Source organism: Oratosquilla oratoria, chromosome 12 (assembly GCF_046742065.1).
Source record: "Oratosquilla oratoria isolate Oo_2021 chromosome 12, ASM4674206v1, whole genome shotgun sequence".
Classification (NCBI taxonomy): domain Eukaryota; kingdom Metazoa; phylum Arthropoda; class Malacostraca; order Stomatopoda; family Squillidae; genus Oratosquilla; species Oratosquilla oratoria.
The window spans coordinates 5453398-5474817 of NC_134788.1; the positions used below are offsets into that span (position 1 = coordinate 5453398).

At 35.7% G+C, this 21420-nt stretch overlaps 1 protein-coding gene across 9 annotated transcripts in view; it reads left to right on the forward strand.

Annotated features, from left to right (window-relative positions):
* Nucleotides 1-21420, forward strand: part of LOC143030920 (rho family-interacting cell polarization regulator 2-like) — a 276625-nt gene that overhangs the window by 145364 nt on the left and 109841 nt on the right. For all 9 annotated transcript variants that reach the window (XR_012966948.1, XR_012966950.1, XR_012966949.1 and 6 more), the window contains 3 exons: nucleotides 1908-2067; nucleotides 15191-15348; nucleotides 20489-20649. Coding sequence is in view for 6 of the 9 variants with exons in the window: in XM_076194178.1 (XP_076050293.1) it covers nucleotides 1908-2067; nucleotides 15191-15348; nucleotides 20489-20649 (479 nt within the window). In the remaining 3 variants the exon portion in view is untranslated. The remainder of the gene's footprint in view (nucleotides 1-1907; nucleotides 2068-15190; nucleotides 15349-20488; nucleotides 20650-21420) is intronic.

Below are 21420 nucleotides of genomic sequence, written 5' to 3' on the forward strand. Positions count from 1 at the left end.
AGGAGGCGTAGTAGTAGAGAAAGGTTGAAAAATGGAAAAAAAAAAAAATCTAGTGGGAGGTGAACTGAAATGAGAAGATGTAGTATAAGAGAAAGTTAGAAAGGAAGCGAATTTTAGTCGAAGAAAAAGTACGTGTAGATGTTTGTGCGTGGGGCGTGGCTATGTTCGTAAGAGGTGTGTGTATGAATCTTACGGGAAGTGAGTAGAGTTCACCTCCCGCATGTGGCGATGCTGATTAACCCCAGCTAGGTAGCGCGGTCCTGATTAGCCCCAGGTTGGGCTTGAGCGTTGAGTGGGCGATATCCGAAGCGTAGTCAGGAGAGTGGATCCGATGGCAGTGCGAGGGGGGCAGGCGGGTGGGTGTTGTTTTAAATGTACAAAGGAGTTTAGATAAGATTAAATGTAGGAACTAGAAGAGTTAGGTCGTAGCTATAGTCAAACCAGCGTAAGGAGTCCTTTGGGGACGTGGCTTCATTGAATGCAGCAGTGACAAATCTAATCTATTAACTAATGCATTTTGAGTTTTAGAATATAAATATAATTGTATCGATTACTTAAATGTATACAATATACTTTATTTAAATAATATACTAATAATATATTTAAAACATCCTTTTACGTCAGTTCAAAAATAAGCTAGATAAGAATGTGGCATCAGCGCGCTGATGCCACATTCGTATCTAGCTTATTTTTGACCTGACGTAAAAGGATGTTTTAAATATATTATTAGTATATTATTTAAATAAAGTATATTGTATACATTTAAGTAATCGATACAATTATATTTATATTCTAAAACTCAAAATGCATTAGTTAATAGATTAGATTTGTCACTGCTGCATTCAATGAAGCCACGCCTCCAAAGGACTCCTTACGCTGGTTTGACTATAGTTCCTGCATTTACTCTTATTTAAACTCCTGCTTTGTACATTTATTCTTAATTACCTGAAGATGGTTGTATGATTCAACCGAAAGCTCGTATTTTAAATTTTGTATAATGTTTTTCGTTATAATAACACCATGGATCTCGGAAGCCTTGTGTTTGACCTCCCTTCAAGATACAAACAAACTATTCGGACAATTGAGAAAATCACTAAGAAGATAGTGGATAGTGAATTAGCTCTGGTCTTCAATCGAACATGTCTACAAGAAAACTTACTGCCCATTTATACTAATATACATATACATATACATATATGCATGCATATATATATATATATATATATATATATATATATATATATATATATATGTACATATATATATATATATATAGATATATATATAGATATAGATATATATAGATATATATTCTTACCTTCTCACCCTCCTCCTGTTAGACCTGATAGGTCTTTCAGTTGCCACGTCTCGTTAGCTCTCTCCATTGTTGACGGTCCTCGTATTTTCTATTCCTCTCAACCTCCTCCAGTGAAGTTCCCCTCTTGTGCAGGGCCTGCTGGATATTTGTTCTCCATCTCATTCTTGGGCGTCCCACAGGTCTTCTTCCTTCTGGTTTCCATAAGTAGTACTTCTTTGGATATCTTTGGATATCTTTGGATATATATATATATATATATATATATATATATATATATATATATATATATATATATATATATATATATATATATATATATATGTCCATAATGATGCCCATCATTTTAAAATTTGATTACGGTAGGTCTGCTAGTAATATATTCAAAAGTTGAATATGCATAATACACGATGTATATGATTTTTTCTTAACCAAATAATTTGGGGGTTGCACTATACATGAAGTCAACTTATACACGAGTATATACGGTATACCTTTATGTTCTGAAATATTTGTATGTATTTGTTAGTTGTAATCATATTGTACCAATAGGATATGTTATTAATATATTAATATATTGCTGATCCCAAAGGTGCGCACGATGGCCTACGCATATGCCTTGTCCCCAGGCAAAGACACGGCCTCAGCTCTGACAAATGTTCGTTCAGGCTATCGGGAATGCACTGAAACGCTTTGTGCCTTGGAAGTGCAGATTGAACAACGGATAGGAACTTTTATGCTACAAATGAAAGGTAAATAACATATTGAAGTGTTTTTTTTTTGTTTTTTTTTGTTTTTTTTAGAATTCAGTTGTTCCATATCCATTACTGTGTCACACCACACACCTGTATAAAACAAAACTAGAGGCATACTTCTCAAAACAACCAGTTGCACCTCGAAATACATCCATACACAAACACACTCACACACACACACTATCGTCGAGGTGACGGCGAAGATTGGAACTCCGGGAAAAAAAAAAAAAAAAAAATGAAATATTCGTGGACCTCAATGACGAGGGAATACCTGTGTTGTATGAGTAGGGAAGGGAAAAGCTCGTGGTGTAGTGGGAGGGTGAAGAAAAAGGAGAAGGGGAGGGATTATCGAGGGAAAAAAAAAATGAGGAAGGGGACGAACGGGCCCCGGACGTCAGAAGGAATGTCGACAAGAGATGCGCAGACGACAGAGGTGAAGTCGAAGAAATTATTAAAGGCGTCAAAATTAGAAATATAGATTAGAGCAGCGCAATAGAAAATGGAGATAATTATTTCTATGGATTTAATGAGGGAGGAGATGACAACCTCCCCCGATTAGCAAGTCTAGAGGAAAAACTAACAAAAATGAACGAATCATGGGAGGTTAGGTTTAGTCAACTTGCACTGATTACACAAAGAGTTGATAAATTGGAAGAACTAAAGGAGAACCAAAACCTAGATAAAGAAATAGAAGAATTAATAAGACAATTAAAAGAGGTAGAGGATGAGAATGAGGAATTAAAGAGGAATAATAAAGAGTCCATAGAAAAAGAGGTAAATGGTTGGAAAAAGGTTCAGGAAAATAGCAAAATTGAATTTAGAGATCTAGTGAAACAACAGATGAAGGAACACACTAAGGACACAGTTATTAAAGTGATGAGAGAGAAGGAGAATATAGTAAGAGACTTAGTAGATAAAAAGAAATGTATAATTATATTAGGAATGGAAGAGAAACATAATCCAAATAGGAATACAAGAGTAAGAGAGGAGAAAGAAAGAATGAACAGGGTACTAAAATATTTCAAGGTAAACAGGAAATGGGGGGAAAAAATTGAAGAAATATATACATACATACATATACCTAGGCTTTTTCCCCCTTACAAGGGAAGTAGCTAAAAAGGAAAAGGCATAAAATCACTCCCACCCATTCCATCCCTGAATACACTCCACACCCCTCCACCCCCTCTCTCACCTTAGCACCTCCCGGATGACGGGTCATCCCTGCACCCTGTCCACTGCCCTGGGTCAGAAGCAGTGTCTTGCGACAATGCTTCTGACCCCCTGTGGTGGGGGAAAAGAATACTGCCACCAAGTATTTCCAATTGGATCGTAAGAGGCGAGAAGAAAGGGACGGGGATTGGGACTAGGCATCCTTCTCCTTGTAGCCCCACAGGGAACATTCCTAAAAGAAGAAATATATAGACTAGGGAAATACAGTATAGACAAGACCAGACCAATTAAGGTTAAATTCAGGTTACAAATGATAGCAGATAATGTCTTATCTAAAACAGGAAAACTAACAGAAAGTGATCAGTACAAACAGGTATGGATAAAAAGAGAGATGAATAAAGAGGAAAGAGAGGAAAAGAAAACAAAAAGAATAGAAGCTAAGGGGAAAAAACGAGAACAGAACAGTCAGACAAAGAGAAATTCTATTGGAGAGTTGTGGATATGAAAGTGAGGAAATGGTTCATAGGAGAGAAAAACAGAAGGGAAGCAGAAAACAGGATGGAGGTAACAGAAAATTAAAAGTGTCCTTCACAAATATAGATGGGTTAATAACAGGCTTGAATGAACTGAATGATTACCTGATGGAAAAAGAACCTGACATAATGGGAATTGTGGAGACAAAATTGAAAGGTCCATTACCACCCAACAGTGTACGACATGGTGTATATAATTATTGGATTAGAAACAGAGTAGTAAAACAAGGTGGTGGATTTATGTTCCTGACTAAGAAGGATATAAATGTGAGGAATGTTACCGGGATGGTAAGAACAGGAAGTTTGTGGTAAATTATGTGCCTCCCAAAACGGCTTCGTGGGAAAAGATAGAACACAAGAATATGTTAGAAGACATAAGGATAACACTAAATTAGATAATGAAAGATGAAGGAAGAATAGTTATTAAGGGTGACTTTAATTGTAAAGAAATATGCTTGGAAAAAAGCCCCAGCGGAAAAATGCCCCACGGAAAAAAGCCCCAGCAGAAAAAAAAAACACATAGGAAGATCCCTGGGTGGAAAGAAGCCCCACCGGAAAAAAGCCCCTCCAGAAAAAACAAACAAACAAACAATTTATAAATAATAATACTTATTATTAATAACAGTAATATTAGTTTTAAATAAAACCTAGTTCAAAGGGCCCGGTGAGTTGGTTTCACATTCCGTGAGGTTGAGGTATTTAATTGCATTAAAGATGTGAAGTAGGCTTCCCTAATGGTGTGGGTATATAAGTCCCACATTCATCACAGTATCATTCATATCATTAGTGTGTGCTCATCTGTGTGGATATATATATATATATATATATATATATATATATATATATATATATATATATATATATATATATATATTTATATATATATGCGTTAAGTAACCACTAGGAAAAGTAAACGAAGAGCGCTTTCGTATAATTACATCTTCAGTGCAGATAAAAAGAAGGAATTATAAAATGAAGAGACAAGGTACAGAATATATGACATAGTGTATATATATACATATATATATATATATATATATATATATATATATATATATATATTTCAACATGGAAATTATCAAAAACAACAAAGGTGGACAGACTAGGATTCAACCTTGATCCTACGACAATCACAACCGATTTCGAACTTGCGACTGTGAATGCTATCCGGACTGTATTCGGGGATCACGTTCAGTGCCACGGTTGTTTTTTCCACTTAACGCAGAACACCTGGAGGAAGATACAGGAATTAGGCCTTGTGACACTGTACAAGACAGACGAAGAAAGTAGATTATTTTGTTCTATGTTAGATGTCTTGGCTTTTCTGCCATGTGACAGAGTTTCGGAGGGGATGGAATTTTTAAGAACTGTTATTCCGGAGCAACTCAGTTGTCTGGTAGATTATTTCGATGCGACCTACGTGTCTGGAGGATATCGTCGTATCCAGATGCCTGCCGAACGCTCAGGTGATGTGCTACCGCCGCTTCGTATTCGCCGAACGCCACCCCTTTTTCCACCCGAACTTTGGAACGTACACGAAGTAACCTTGTCTGGCGGGCATCGTACGAACAACCATTGTGAGGCGTGGAATCAAGCCTTCACACAGATGATCGGCCACGACCATCCTTCCGTGTGGATCGCGATCGAGGCTCTACGAAAAGACCAAGCCCTTGTTGCAACGACACTGTTGGAAAATGCCCGAGGCCAACCACCACAAAAGCGTCAGAGGAGACATACAAAAGACCTTCAGAAAAGGCTTTCCACTCTCTGCAAAGACTTCGAAGCAGGCCAGAAAGACATTGAAGCGTTTCTTAAAGGCTGTGCCCACTGCATCCGCTTTTAATTCGATTTAGATTTATTTAAAGTAGTGCTAACTTTCAAATGTACTATTTCATAACTTAGTGTTAACTTTGTATTTTTCTATACTAAAAATCTGCTATTCATAATATTTAGTAAATTGTAGTATTTTCATTTAATATGTAAACTGGTGCTGACTTTGTATTATTTTATACTTAATACTTTTATGCTTTATACTGCGTAGCTAGTCTCAATTATATCATTGATTTTCTATTGTCATGTATCATTTGTATTGAATTGAAGTAATTTCCGATTGTTTTATTAATATTTAGTATATTGTATTATTTTCATATAGTGTCAAGTAAACTTATCTTTTAAGCAATAAACACATAGTTTTATTTTTAAATTGTTATCTTGTTTTCTAGAATTTGGGGCTTTTTTCCGCCTGGGTATTTTCAAGGTGGGGCTTTATTCCGTCAGAGAATTTCCTAAGTGGGTCTTTTTTCCTAGGCATTTTTTTTTTTTTCCGTTGTTGTTTTTTTTCGGTGGGGCTTTCTTCCGAACCCCGGAGACGACCTATGGGGAAATGTACTACTTGATATAATTATAGAACATACAATGACACAATGGATAGAAGAGAATACTAGGTATAGAAATGAGGAAGAACCATTGAGACTAGACCTAATAATCACATCATAACCTGAAATAGTGGACAAGATAGAATGTAAGACACCACAAAATAAAAGTGACCACATATTAGTAGAACTGGAACTAAATGAAGAAAAATACATGAGAAAAAAAATTAACAATATAGAAAGGGAAGAATGATATGTGGAAAAACAAATTTTTATAAAATGAGGATTTTTTTTAAAGCAGACTGGGAAAGGATATACAAAGAGAAAACAACAGTAGAAGAGAAGTGGAATATTTTGACAATAATTTATAAGGAAGGAGTGAAAAAGTATGTTCCAAGACAAAAAAAAAAAAAAAATATATATATATATATATATATACATATATATATATATATACATATATATATATATATATAAAGTGTTGATACAACAAAAGATGGTTGTTCTTTTAAGAACCTGACACATCTTTTAAGAAGAACCAACTTGGAAGTAGTGTGCCAGACGAGCAGAACGATAAAAGACATCACGAAGACGAAAATACACAACAACCAGACACCGGGCACCAAACCCGGTGTTTATCGTATTCTGTGTTCAGGATGTGATACAGTTTACATCGGAGAAACGTCACGCGACCTGAATACACGAATACGTGAACACCGGTACGACGTCAGGCATGATGTCACCACCAATGCATGTGTGACACATAGAAACAAAGAAAACCATCTTATGGACTGGAAGAATGCTGATACGAGAACCAGACAAAATCCGCAGGAAGTGTTTAGAAGCAGCAATCATTCAAGGAACGAACACTATTGAACAAAACAGGGGCATGTTTAACATCTCGCCTCACATGATTCCCCTAATACCCATGGCCAGCAAAATTTTAAATATCTAAACCACCCTTTGTGGACATCTCATCCACGGACGTTTGGGCCACATTCTCATCCTTTCCCAGTGTTCAATTCCCCCCTTCTCCTCCTCTTCCTTCCCCCCCCCTTTTCTCTCCCCGTTCCCTCCTTTCCCCTTTTAATCTCAAGCATTTGTATCTCAACTGGTACTTGAAAAAGCTGTAATAAGCGAAACGTCGTACAAATAAAGGCTTCGTCCTCATATGGTGTTTAACTCGTCAATTAAGAAATGTAGCATAATGGAATTTGGAAAAAGCAAAAATTGAATATCAGATTAATATAGATTTGGTACAAAGGAAATTAAAAAGTCAACTCGGAAAGGGACCTAGAAGTAACTATCTCTAATGACATGACATCAGACAAACATGTCAACAAATTAGTTGGAGAAAGTTTTAACTAAGATCAATGAAAGTAGTCTTTGATTACATGGATGAAGAAATGGTAAAGAAAATATTAGTTTCACTGATAAGACCAAAATTTGAATATGTTGCGACACTATGGATACCTAGTTAAAAAAAAAAACATAAAGAAACTAGAAAGAATTTAAAGAGCAATGACAAGGACGGCACCAACACTCTCTAATTTAACATACGAACAAAGATTGGATAAACTAAATCTACCAACCCTGGAACAAAGAAGAGAAAGAGGTGATTTGCTTACCATCTACAGAATTATGAAAGGGATGGAAATTCTTGATAGAGAGGACTTGCTAAAGTAGGACAGAAGAGGACACGAGAAGAAACTTAAGAAGGACAGTTACAGAAGAAACTAGAAGGACAGTTACAGAAGAGATCTGAAAAAGAATAGATTCCCACACAGAGTGATAGATATCAGGAACAAACTGAATGAGGAAACAGTCAGTGCTAAAACTATGCAAGATTTTAAGAACAAACTTGATGCGGAACGATACAAAAGCGGGTCACTATGATCGTAGCTCTCTTCCCGTAAAATGCAACTAGGTAAATACCTATGCATTTGATTTGATTTTTGTTTCTGTTAAGAGTGAATATCAAGTAACTGGAAAGTCGGGCTGTTTCCGGTCCCAGTAGTCCATACTTTATTATTTTCCTTTGTAGTTTTCTGTAAATGTGTATATATATATATATATATATATATATATATATATATATATATATATATATGTGTGTGTGTGTGTGTGTGTGTAGAAAAACCACTGGTAAATAAGAAACGTAGTCCGAACGTTTTCGTCTATTTAAGACATCATCAAGGGAATACAGTAAAGGAAATACAGACCGTATATATACAGAAATATTTTAGGGAACACGGAAAGATATGACACACAAGCCTGAGAAAATTACCAACAGTCCTCAGGTCACAGATGGACCAAATGTCCGGGCAGCGATTTTTTCCCCCCACGAGACTTGCGGGCCCCAATATGAACTCATTTGCATACAGCCAATCAGAACGCACCTGACTCTCATACGTCATGCATCATACGCGTGCACGTGGTATTTGTTTACGTTTCTGATGAATAGGGGGAAGTGGGGAAGCCGTCTTAGCAGAAATTAAAAAAAAAAAAAAAAAAAAAAAAATTAATGTGCAGAATTATCATATCATTCCCCTTTAGGACTAACTACCGACGTAATTATGGATAAATGGTTTTTAAGTCACTTGGAGTCCTTTGGATTGTTTATATAGTAGCATCACCGTCACCTTGTTGCCATGCTTGCTAGGGCGTGAAAGTTTGGGTGTACACGTCCGTTCGGGACTTTTCGTACTCACTTTGGCTGCTCGTGCTAAACGTATTTCTCTTTCTACAACACACATAGAAATATATAATTAGCGTGATATATCGTGAGACTTGCGGACCCCAATATGAACTCATGACTGGAATTACTGAAGGAGATTTCTTTATGCTAAACAAAGTTGTAGTTTAGAATCAATAACAGGGCGATCAGAATGCGAACACAATCGAAAGTTGTTTTTCACCGCCATTTTCAATGTTTGGAATCAAGTTGAGTGAACTTGCGAGTCCGGTGCGTTCTGATTGGCTGTATGCAAACGAGTTCATATTGGGGTCCGCAAGTCTCACGATATATCACGCTATTTATACATTTCTATGTGTGTTGTAGAAATACGTTTGGCACGAGCAGCCAAAGTGAGTACGAAAAGTCCCGAACGGACGTGTACAACCCAAACTTTCACGCCCTAGCATGGTAACAAGGTGACAGTGACGCTACTATGTAAACAATCCAAAGGACCGCTCTCCAAGTGACTAAAAAACAATTTAACCATAATTACGTCGGTAGTTAGTCCTAAAGGGGAATGATATGATAATTCTGCACATGAAAAATGTTTTTAAATTTCTGCTATGACGGCTTCCCCTATTCATCCGAAACGTAAACAAATACCACATGCACGCGTATGATGCCTGACGTATGAGAGTCAGGTGCGTTCTGATTGGCTGTATGCAAATGGGTTCATATTGGGTTCGCAAGTCTCGTAGGGGAAAAAAAATCGCGTCCGGGCAGGAAAACATGAAACAATTTTCTTTGAAATAAAATTATCCAGCCTATACATACACAAGATTAGATTGATATTTTAGTCAAAAGTTTGTTTTATATGGCTAGATTCAATTATGTTCCTTTCAGTAAAAGAACTACAAGAGGTTATTTTATTAGCATTTTTCCAGTCAATTATATGATCTTGGTCCCTCACATGAACGAAAATACCACTAGACATTTGACCACTTCTCACACTGTATTTAAGGAATTCAATATGAATGTAGTCTTTAAGAACAATAGTACTATTAGAAATATAATTATTGAAAATTCTCCACATAACACTGAAGGTGCTATGTGTTGTCTGCAATGCCAAAAATTTTACATCGGATAAACTGGCAAAGATTTACAAACAAGAATAAAGCAACATAAATAGTGTGAGAAGTGGTCAAATGTCTAGTGGTATTTTCGTTCATGTGAGGGACCAAGATCATATAATTGACTGGAAAAATTCTAATAAAATAACCTCTCGTATTTCCTTTACTGAAAGGAACATAATTGAATCAAAACACCAATCTAAGCTTGTGTGTACAGGCTGGATAATTTTATCTCAAAGAAAATTGATTCATGTTTTCCTGCCCGGACATTTGGTCCATCTGTGACCTGAGGACTGTTAGTAATTTTCTCAGGCTTGTGTGTCATATATTTCCGTGTTCCCTAAAATACTTCTGTATATTTACTGTCTGTATTTCCTTTACTGTATTCCCTTGATGATGTCTTAAATAGACGAAAACGTTCGGACTACGTTTCTTATTTACCAGTGTTTTTTCTACAAATTATATTCACGTGTCATTTGTGAAATACTGCAAAATATAAGTATATATATATATATATATATATATATATATATATATGTATATATATATATATATATATATATATATATATATATATATGTGTGTGTATTTACCTAGTTGTATTTACCTAGTTGTATTTTACGGGAAGGGGAGCTATGCTCGTGGGGACCCGTCTTCATTTCTCATTTTATCTAAACAATTTTTAAATTCATGTATTGTTTTTGCACACACCACTTTCTCATCTAACTTGTTCCAACTGTCTATTACTCTGTGTGGAAAGCTGTTCTTTTTCAGATCTCTTCTATAGCTGTCTTTTTTTATTTTCTTTCCGTGTCCTCTTGTATTTCTGTCATCCCATTTTATCAGATTCTCTCTATCAGTAATTTCTATGCCTTTCATGATTCTGTAAATAGCTATCAAATCTCCTCTCTTCTTTGCTCTAGTGTCTGTAGTTCAAGTTTTTGTAGTCTCTCTTCATATGATAGTTTTGAGAGTGTTGGTGCCAGTTTTGTAATTGCTCTTTGTATTCTTTCAAGTTTTTTTATACATTTTTTTGTACTTGGTGACCATATTGTTGCTGCATATTCTAATCTTGGTCTTATCAGGGTGATTAGGATTTTCCTCACCATTTCTTCATCCAGGTATGTAAATGCCACTTTGATTGTTCTTATTAAATTATAAGTTTCTCCAAAAATCTTATTTATATGTTTTTCAGGTGACATATTATTCATAACAATGACTCCCAGGTCCTTCTCATTTTCTACTTTTTTTATTCCTTCTTCTCCCAAATTATATGATCCTGTTATTCTGTTTTTGCTTTTTCCAAATTCCATTATACTACACTTTTTTGTGTTGAACTCCATCTCCCACTTCCTACTCCATTCCTGTACTTTATTTAGATCTCTCTGTAGTGATTCACAATCTTCTTCAGTTTTCACTCTTTTCAGTAGTTTTGCATCGTCTGCAAAAAAGCTCATATAGCTTTCAATTCCTTCATCCATATCATTAATATATATAGCAAACATTATTGGGGCCAGGACTGTTCCCTGCGGGACACCGCTTATTACTTCATTCCATTTTGAGTGCTGGTTTCTTATCACTACTCTCATTTTTCTTTCTTGCAAAAAGTCTTCCATCCAATTTAGTAATTTACCTTGTATTCCTCCTTCAGATTCTAGTTTCTTAAGCAACTTCTTATGTGGTACTTTGTCAAAAGCTTTCTTTAGGTCTAGAAATGCACAATCAGCCCATCCATCTCTTTCTTGTATTATATCTATTAGCCTTGAATAGAAACATATTAAATTGGTGACGCATGATCGTCCTTGTCTGAATCCAAATTGCCTTGGATTTAGTACGTTGTTTTTTTCCAAGTATTTTACCCATCTATTTTTGATAATTCTTTCACAAATTTTTGCTATTGTACTTGTTAGAGAGACTGGTCTATAGTTGGTAGGGTCTTCTTTATTTCCTCCTTTATATATAGGTACTATATTTGCTTTTTTCCAATCTTCTGGAACTTTTCCTTCTTTCAAGGAACTGCTTATTATGCTATGTATTTTGTCTGCCAGTTCATTCTTGCATTCTTTCAGAATCCAGTTTGCTATTTCATCTGGTCCATGTGATTTTCTGACATCAAGATTACTCAAGTGTATCAATATTTCATTCTTTGATACTTCTATTTTTTGTATAGGGGGGATTTTCTCTTTCCATTCAATCTCTTCAGGTTGTATGTTCTCCCTTGTAAACACTGATTTAAAATGTTTGTTCATAATTTCCGCCATTTCCATTTCCTCAGTGTATTCAACTCCCCCTTGTCTTAGTTTCTCCAAGTCCTGTTTGTTTTTCAGTTTATTGTTTACAAATCTGTAGAATAGTTTTGGTTGATCTTTACATTTTTCTATGACGTCTTTTTCATATTTTCTCTTTTCCTCTCTGCACGTTTGTACATATTCATTTCTATAACTGGTATATATTTTCCATTTTTCAGGTTTTCTGTCTTTTTTCCATCTGGTCCAGGCTTTGTCTCTTTTGTCTTTTAACTCCCTACAACTTTTGTTGTACCAGCATTTTACATATTCTTTTTCTTGTTTTTGTCTTGGGACATACTTTTCCACTCCTTTTTTGTAAATTTTTGTTAAAATATTCCATTTCTCTTCCACTGATGTTTCTTCTTTGTATATTTCTTCCCAGTTTTCTTGTTGGAAGAATTCTCTTATTTTATCAAAGTTTGTTTTTTCATACATCATTCTTCCTTTTCTATATTGTTCATTTCTTTTCATATATTTTTCTTCATTAAGTTCCAGTTCAATCAATATGTGGTCACTTTTACCTATTGGTGTTTTATATTCAATCTTGTCCACTATTCTAGGTTCAGATGTAATTAATAAGTCTAGTCTCGATGGTTCTTCTTCATTTCCATACCTAGTGTTCTCTTGTATCCATTGTGTCATTGTGTGGTCAATAATCATCTCAAGTAGAGCGTTTCCCCATGAGTCGTCTCCACCCTTTACTGTCATTTCTTCCTAGCAGATTTCTTTGCAATTAAAGTCGCCCATCATAACTATTCTTCCTCCATCTTCCATTATTTTATTTAATGTTATCTTTGTGTCCTCTAACATACTTTTATGTTCACTCTCCTCCCATGAGGCTGTTTTTGGAGGCACATAATTTATTACAAATTTTCTGCTCTTCTTATCTCTGTCTTCTACTTCTATCATAATCATCTCTACTGTATTCTTTCCATATATGACACCTTTCACGTTTATATCCTTCTTAGTCAGGAACATAACTCCACCCCCTTGCTTTTTCTCTCTGTTTCTAATCCAATAATTGTATGCATCATGTCCTACACTGTTGGGTGGTAGTGGGCCTTTTAATTTTGTTTCTACAATTCCCATTATGTCCGGTTCTTTTTCCTTCAAATAATCATTCAGCTCATTCAATCCTGTTATTAATCCATCTATATTTGTGTAAGACACTCTTAGTTTTCTGCCACTTCCATTGTGTTCTCTGTTTCCCTTATGTTTTTCTTTTGTATGTCGAACTTCCTTAGTTTCATGTTCACTACTCTCCAATAGAATCTCTCTTTCTCTGACTCCGTTCTGTTCTCGTTTTTTTTCCTTAGCTTCCAGTCTTTTCTGCTTTTCTTCCTCTCTTTCCTCTTTATTCATTTCTCTTTTTATCCATATCTTTTTGTATTGTTCACTTGTTGCTAGTTTCCCTGTTTTGGATAAGATATTCTCTGCCGTTGTTTGTGACTTGAATTTAATCTTAATTGGTCTGGTCTTGTCTGTGCTATACTTTCCGAGTCTAAATTTCTCTTCGATTTGTTTCATAATTTCTGGTTCATCTTCCTGAACTGATTCTAATAATTGGCTTACTTTTTCATTTTCCTCTTTGATTCTTGTGGTTCTATCTGTGTTGTGTTTCTCTTCCATTCCTAATATAATTATACATTTCTTTTTGTCTGCTAAGTCTCTTACTATATTCTCCTTCTGTCTCATCACTTTAATAACTGAGTTTTCAGTTTGTTCATTCATTTGCTGTCTGATTATGTCAGTGAATGCAACCTTGCTATTTTCCTGAATTTTTTTCCAACCCTCCTTGTTCTCCATATTATTCTCCTTTAAGACTTTATTCTCATTTTTTACTTCTTTTAACTGTTGTTTTAATTCTTCAATTTCCTTAGTTAAGTTTTTGTTCGCCGTCTCTAGTTCTTCCAATTTTTCAATTCTTCGTATCATACTGTCAACATTACCTAACTTACGTTCCAAGTCCTCGATCACCTTATCAACTCTCTCCTCTAGTCTTATCAGTCGGGGGGGGGGGGGTTTCCCCCCCACCCACTTTAAATCCCTGGAACATATTCTCGTCACTTTCTACTGTATTGCTCCTCTCTATACTTCTAATCTTTACATTTTTATTTGCCATTTCGTCATCACTGAGCTGGTCCGGTGGTCGTTTCATGTTGACCTTACGCTTGTCTGCTTGGGCCAAGTCCTCCACATCCTCATTTCCTTCCATTTCCCCAGCAATCCCTCCCCTTCTCCTCTTTTCCTACTTACCTACTGCCCCACGAGCAATTTCCCCCCACCCTGCAAATACAAAAAGGTACTTCTCTTTGCGTTGGGATCCACAATCGGCACTTTTCTTCAGAACGTTCTTCAAGCCGTCCGTTCGTTGAAAGTGTGTGTGTGTGTGTGTGTGTGTGTATACACCATTCATGTAGTTTATTATATGCTTTCCACCAAGGATTAAAGTATATCTTTCTCTGGCAGGATTTAACTATCTCTGGAAACTTATTGATTTTATCACTGCCTTTTTTTCCTAGTTTATGTGCATAATTTACAATTATGCTCATTGATGTTGCTAACAAACATTATTCTTGCAAGCTATGAATATTGACTTTGCCTACATACATATACCAAGGGTTTTTTCCCCCTTACCAGGGAGGTACCCAAAGTACCCACTCCCACCCACTTTATCCCCACCCACATCCACCACCCCTCCCTCCCTCTCATCATGGGTCCTTTTGGATGACAGGTCAGAGGTAATGCAGCAAGACACAACACATCCACAGCAAGGATGTGGTGTGTCTTGCTGGATTGCTGAATTGACTTAGCAACAGAGAATAATGTTAACATAAGTTTCTTGATAACCAAGTTTTAGCATATGTTAAACAAAAAACTGTCAGGAGGGAACCAAATAGTAGTATTTAATAACAGACAATAGTATTTAATACTTTTTTCCTTTCCTCAGGAATCCAAGGATTTGCACGCCTTTGCCCAGGGGATGTGTTTGAAGTCAGCTTGAAGCACGGTACTCAGAAGTGGAAGTCTCGTGGTCGTGTATGCAAGGACAACAGCCAAACATGGGACAGTCAGCGCACAGTAATGAAGGCCCTAATTGGAGAAATGGTAACTTTTGACATGTTTATCATGAGTGGTTACTTTATTGCTATATTTACAATTAAGATAGGAATTATGTGTACAAGACCAAAAAATCAGCTAGAGTGCGTAGTTGTCCCATTAGACAAATCATATTGATTTGCTCCCTACCCTTCTTGTGCTAAAACTGCATAATAAATTACTAGGAGTCCCTTGTATATTCATACTAATGTAATTTGGAATTTATTTTGCCATGTTTCACATGGGAGCATAATCATCAACAACAATTGGGGCATACGCCGGTGGCAGCCCTCACAATCTGTCCGAGTAAGCTCCCATACAGCCACCTTTCCCACTCTAAACAACTCTCGATAAGTTTGATTAACTTGCCCCAGACATGAATTCTGTGGGTGTCCCCTTTGTCTCCTCCATATATGGTTGTCTCTTGTGGAGACAACCCTTGATTAGGATCAATATTAGGACACGTCCCACATTCCCAAATAGCTGGAGTTGATGTTCATGAGTTATGCTGGTAACTATGATCAGTCCCAAAGAATTCAGCATTTTGATAAACCCTTCTGGATAACAGAGTTTGGTGAAAATTTTAAAAATATACCCTATCTCATCCTCAAGAAGCTCTTCACTACACATGCAGTAAGCACTTAGAAAGAAGCTTGTGACACAAAGATGACATCATTCACTACGACTCTGCTCATAACAATAGGATAAAGTGTGGAGTAATCATAGGTTTCTATTGAAATAAATGTCATGTGAGGACAGAGCCTTTATTAGTATGATGTTTCACTTGTTGCGGGTTTTTCAAGTAGATGTACTTGAAAAAACTAATAAGCGAAACATCGTACTAATAAAGGCTTCGTCCTTACATGGTGTTTATTTCAATATACTTGTCAGCAACTGACACTTCCATACAGGTTTATTTCTAAGACCATACTGCATATGTAGCAGAGTAATAGATCTCCAATAGTTTCCTATGTTTACCTCGGCACTACACCTTTCATATGTATATATATATATATATATATCTTTATATATGTGTATATGTATATATATATTTTTATATATATGTATATATATATCTTTATATATGTATATATATATATGTATATATATGTATCATGTATGTATATGTATATATATATATATGTATATATATATATATATATATATATATTTATATATGTATATATATACATACATACATACATACACCAAGGCTTTTTCCCCCTTCCAAGGGAGGTAGCCAAAAAGGGAAAGGCATAAAAACACTCCCACCCATTTCATCCCTAAATACACTCCACACCCCCTCCCACCCTCCCTCTCATCTGAGCACCTCCTGGATGACGGGTCATCCCTGCACCCTGCCCACCGCCCTGGGTCAGAAGCAGTGTCGCAAGACACAGCACATCCACAGCAAGGCCGCTTCATTTAATCGGCGACCCCCCCTCTCCGTCCCCCCTTGCATATAAGGAGAGGACGGGGAGAAATCCCTTCGGGCTGCGTCAAAATTTACTCACACATACTACCCCACCCCATATATACATATATATATGTATATATGTATATATACATATATATATATATATATTTATATATATATATATCTATATATATATATTTATATATATATATATATATATATACATACATACCTAGATTACCTAGTTGTATTATATGGGAACAGAGCTATGCTCGTGGTGACCTGTCTTGGTATCTTTCAGCATCAAGTTTGTTCTTAAATTCTTGAATAGTGTTTGCACACACTGTTGCCTTATCTAATTTATTCCAGGTATCCACCACTCTATGAAAGAAGCTATTCTTTTTCAGATCTCTTCTATAATTCTCCTTTTTGAGTTTCTTTTCATGTCCTCTTGTTTTTCTATTACCCCACTTTAATAAATTGTCTCTATCTAGGATTTCCATTTGTTTCATGATTCTGTAAATAGTCAGTAGATCTCCTCTTTCTCTTCTTTGTTCCAGAGTTGGTAGTTCTAATTTGGACAATCTTTGTTCATATGTCAATTTAGAGAGTGTTGGTGCCATCTTTGTCATTGCTCTTTGTATTCTTTCTAATTTCTTTATATTCTTTTTAGTACTGGGTGTCCATAGTGTTGCAGTGTACTCCAATTTTGGTCTTATCAGTGTAACTAATATTTTCTTAATTATTTCCTCATCCAAATAGTCAAATGCCACTTTCACTGACCCCAGTAGGTTGAAAGTTTCTCAGACTATTTTATTGATATGTTTATCCGGTGACATGTCTTTGCTGATTATTACTCCTAGGTATGATTCACCATGGTCTTGGATCAGATCTCTTCTGTAGTTATCCTTTATGAGTTTCTTTTCATGTCTTCTTGTTTTTCCATTGTCCCATTATAATAAATCATTCCTATCTAGGATTTTCATTCCTTTAATGATTCTATAAATAGTCTCTCTTCTTCTTATATATTTCTTTCTTCATGTGGTGATTACATCTCCATCATATATTTCAATCTGGGGTAGACAAGATTTATTTATTTATTTATCTATCTATTTTTCATTATATCTTAATGTAAAGAAATGTCACTTTTATTTTCATTAACATCTTATGTCTCTCCTTGTATTCAGTTAAAATGTTTTTCCAGTGACAGATCATCCATAATCAAGACCTGTAGATACTTTACCTAATGCTTTTGTGATTATTTCATCTCACTGTATCCTCCCCTATTGGAAATCATATGAAAATAATAGGTACACAGTTCTATGCAAGAGCCCTCGACCCTACTCACCCATCTTATTATATTACATAAGCACAAAAAAAAAGCAGCAGCATACTTACCAAACTTATTCAAGAACCTACCATCTGTACCATACAGTGCATCCACACACATTCACATTTTAAATCAGAAACCATGCTCTACAAGACAGACCACCAAACTCCCTACTCCACCAACCCTCCTCAGACATCAGCTCCACAGAAAAATCCCCCCCAAAAGAAGCAAGAATCATATTAGCATGTTTGTATTTAGGTCATCATCCAGCAGCAAGACTTTACCAGCACAGAATAGGCCTAGATGCAATCATCACACACAGGACATTGGACACTTCATCTTTCACTGCCCCACGCAAGCTATTCCCAGACAATAACAAAATATTTTTGTCCTTGAGTGACTTAGTGGCCAATCTAGTGGCTGTTGCTGGTTACCTGGGGGTTGTGGGTCTACTGCAAGACACCTGGGGCAACAAATTAATTGATTGTATATTCTATGATAGTCATTTCTTGCTTTTGCCCATTCATAAAATTTTATTTTTTTGGTACTAAATCTCATCATTCACTCCTGGTGGAACTCAATTTGTAAACTATATGATCTTTCTGTAATATTTTATTATCCTCTTCATTTTTTGCTCATTAGTAAGTCAGAATAAGTGTTTAATCTATCCATCATGTCATTGATGCATATCAAAAACATTACTGGTGAGCATCCTACATCTAATCCTTCACTGCTTATCCATCAGGAAGTACTTCATCCATTCTACTTTTCTTCCTTTGAATTATGCAACATTTTCCAGCTTCCACATTTAGTCTTTTGTTTTGTACCTCATCAAAAGCCCTCTCCAGGTCTATGTATATAAACTTTCCAACAATCTCTTTCATGTAACACATCAGCTGCTCTGAAATAAAAGACTAATGGATTTATTACATGGGACCTTCCTTTTCTGAATCCAAATTGATTTATTCGTAGCTCCATTCTCCAAATATTTTATTCATCTATCTTTCATAGTTCTTTCACAGATATTGGCTATTGTTCTGGTCATTGATAGTGGTCTGTAATTTAGAGGTTCCTTCCTACTTCTTCCCCTATAGATTGGTACCACTTTTGCCTTTTTCTAGTACAGGTAATCTTCTCTCCTACAAAAAATACACAATCAGTTGGTGTATCTTGACCACCAATTATTAATAATGATGATAATTGATGCCTTAACTTTCATTGACACATCCATCAGCCTGTCAACACATGAACAAGTGGCACTCCTGGGGACTATATTAAAAACGGGACCTCTCATCAGTGCTACAATAACAGGATACCTAGGTTGTGTTGAATGGGAAAGGGGAGCACTTGTGGGTGCCCAAGGTAGATTAATATAGTGAAAATAGTTAGTATTGAAAGAAAATGGAAGGAAATGAAAGGAGACCAGATGAGACATCTGGTGGCAGAGCAGTGAAATGAGGAGATTATTAGAAAACAATGAAGAAAGGCCATTTTCTGGATTTAGGCAAGAAAGAGGTAACTTCAGAAGAATTATAGACATGGAGAAGGAAATGATAGAAATCCCTAGTGAAGGTGTTGATGGGTTTTTAAAATGAGCAGCAGAGACAACAGGAAGATGATTTTCATTGGCTGTGCCCCTCTTTGCAAATATTAATCTCACCTAAATATGAGTAGATGGAGGAGGAGGGTCACCATGTGGTGGTAAATTAGCTTTGGCTGTTAGACCCTGTTGTAGAAGTGCTGTGTCTTGTTGCATTATCTCTGACCCAAGTAGTGAGCAGGAGACAGGGATGAACCTTAATCCTTAAGTAGCTAAGGAGGGACAACAAAAGATTTTTGGTATGAACATGTACATGTAAATACTTCTTTTATTTCTTTAGTGTAACCTTATAAGTGGGCATAATCAAACTGCATGCAAGAATAGCATATAGAATGTACCTGTAACACCAACAAATGTATGTGTAATAAATGGGAAAGAGGATGATAGACACATTTAAAATGAGAATAGACGGAATGAAAATGTAAAAGGAAAAAATTGTCATGGAAGTAAAAAATTATTGAAATTATGAGAGTCATTATATATAAAAGACTGCCAAGTGGACAAACCTGAAAGTTTCTTTTAATTAAACACACAAAGGTGGTGTGAGGATATAGATATTAGTGCCACAGAATAGTATGCTGAGTAAATTGCATACTAATGAATAATAGCAAATTTTGTATAGGTTACAAAGATTCATTATTGGATATATTTCAAGTTTGCCAGGACTGTCATGGGTGAGACTTTTGACACTAACAGTAATTAAGATTTTTATTTTATTTTCTATTTTTTATTTATTTATTTTTTATCTATTTATTTATTTTTTCTACCAAAATGTAGATTAAATTAAAGCTTTATATTGCAGCTGGTTGTGAAGGCTGTGGAAGTCCGAGTATTAGGCAAGACAGTCCAGATTGGTAGTAAGGTGTGTGAGACCAAAGACTTGTTCTCTCCTTACCCACAGCTCATGACAGTCAATCTCAACCCCTCAGGCTCACTCAAGCTCAACGTGGTTGTCACCTGGAAGTGAGTACACCAGCTATATAGGGTGTGATGGTTATCTTATATTTTCACCTATTATACACCCTGCTTGCTCAGAAAAAAAAAAAAAATCTTCTTGCAGGCTCAAATACGAGTACCTTGATTATATTGTTTATTTGTGGTGATCTATATACAAATGTTGTTCGGTACCAAATGAAAATGTATAACTTCAGGAAGTAAGACATACCTTCAAGAAAACATACCTTTCATGAAAACTCAAGCTGGTTTATATTACCCATGATTATGATTATGTTGTTCGGTACCAAATAAAAATATATAACTTCAGGAAGTAAGACATACCTTTAAGAAATCATACCTTTCATGAAAACTCATGCTGGTTTATATTACCCATGATTATGAAGTTTGCCTAACTTTCAGTAACCACCAACATGAATCTTAAAAATATTTTTTGGTCATCATGAGTGATTGATGAGTATCTTTGTGTGTTTAACCTTTTTTCTTAACATTGTGATCCCCCTTGCCTAAACCACATTCACTATCTCCTGAGGTTACCAGATTGGATAATATTGACTGTAGTTCTGGTTATAAAGAGCCTATATTATAGGTATGCTTGGTATAAGGTAGACTTCTGACCCACAAATTTTGTGTTTATCTAATTGTAGTACACAGGAGAATAGCTATGCACTTAGGGTCAGTCTCTTATCCTCCAATTATCATGCCTCATTTTATATTAAAATATGGTTCCAGGTTGAGTTACTGTATATCATCTAGGCTATTCCAGGAGTTTGCACATAT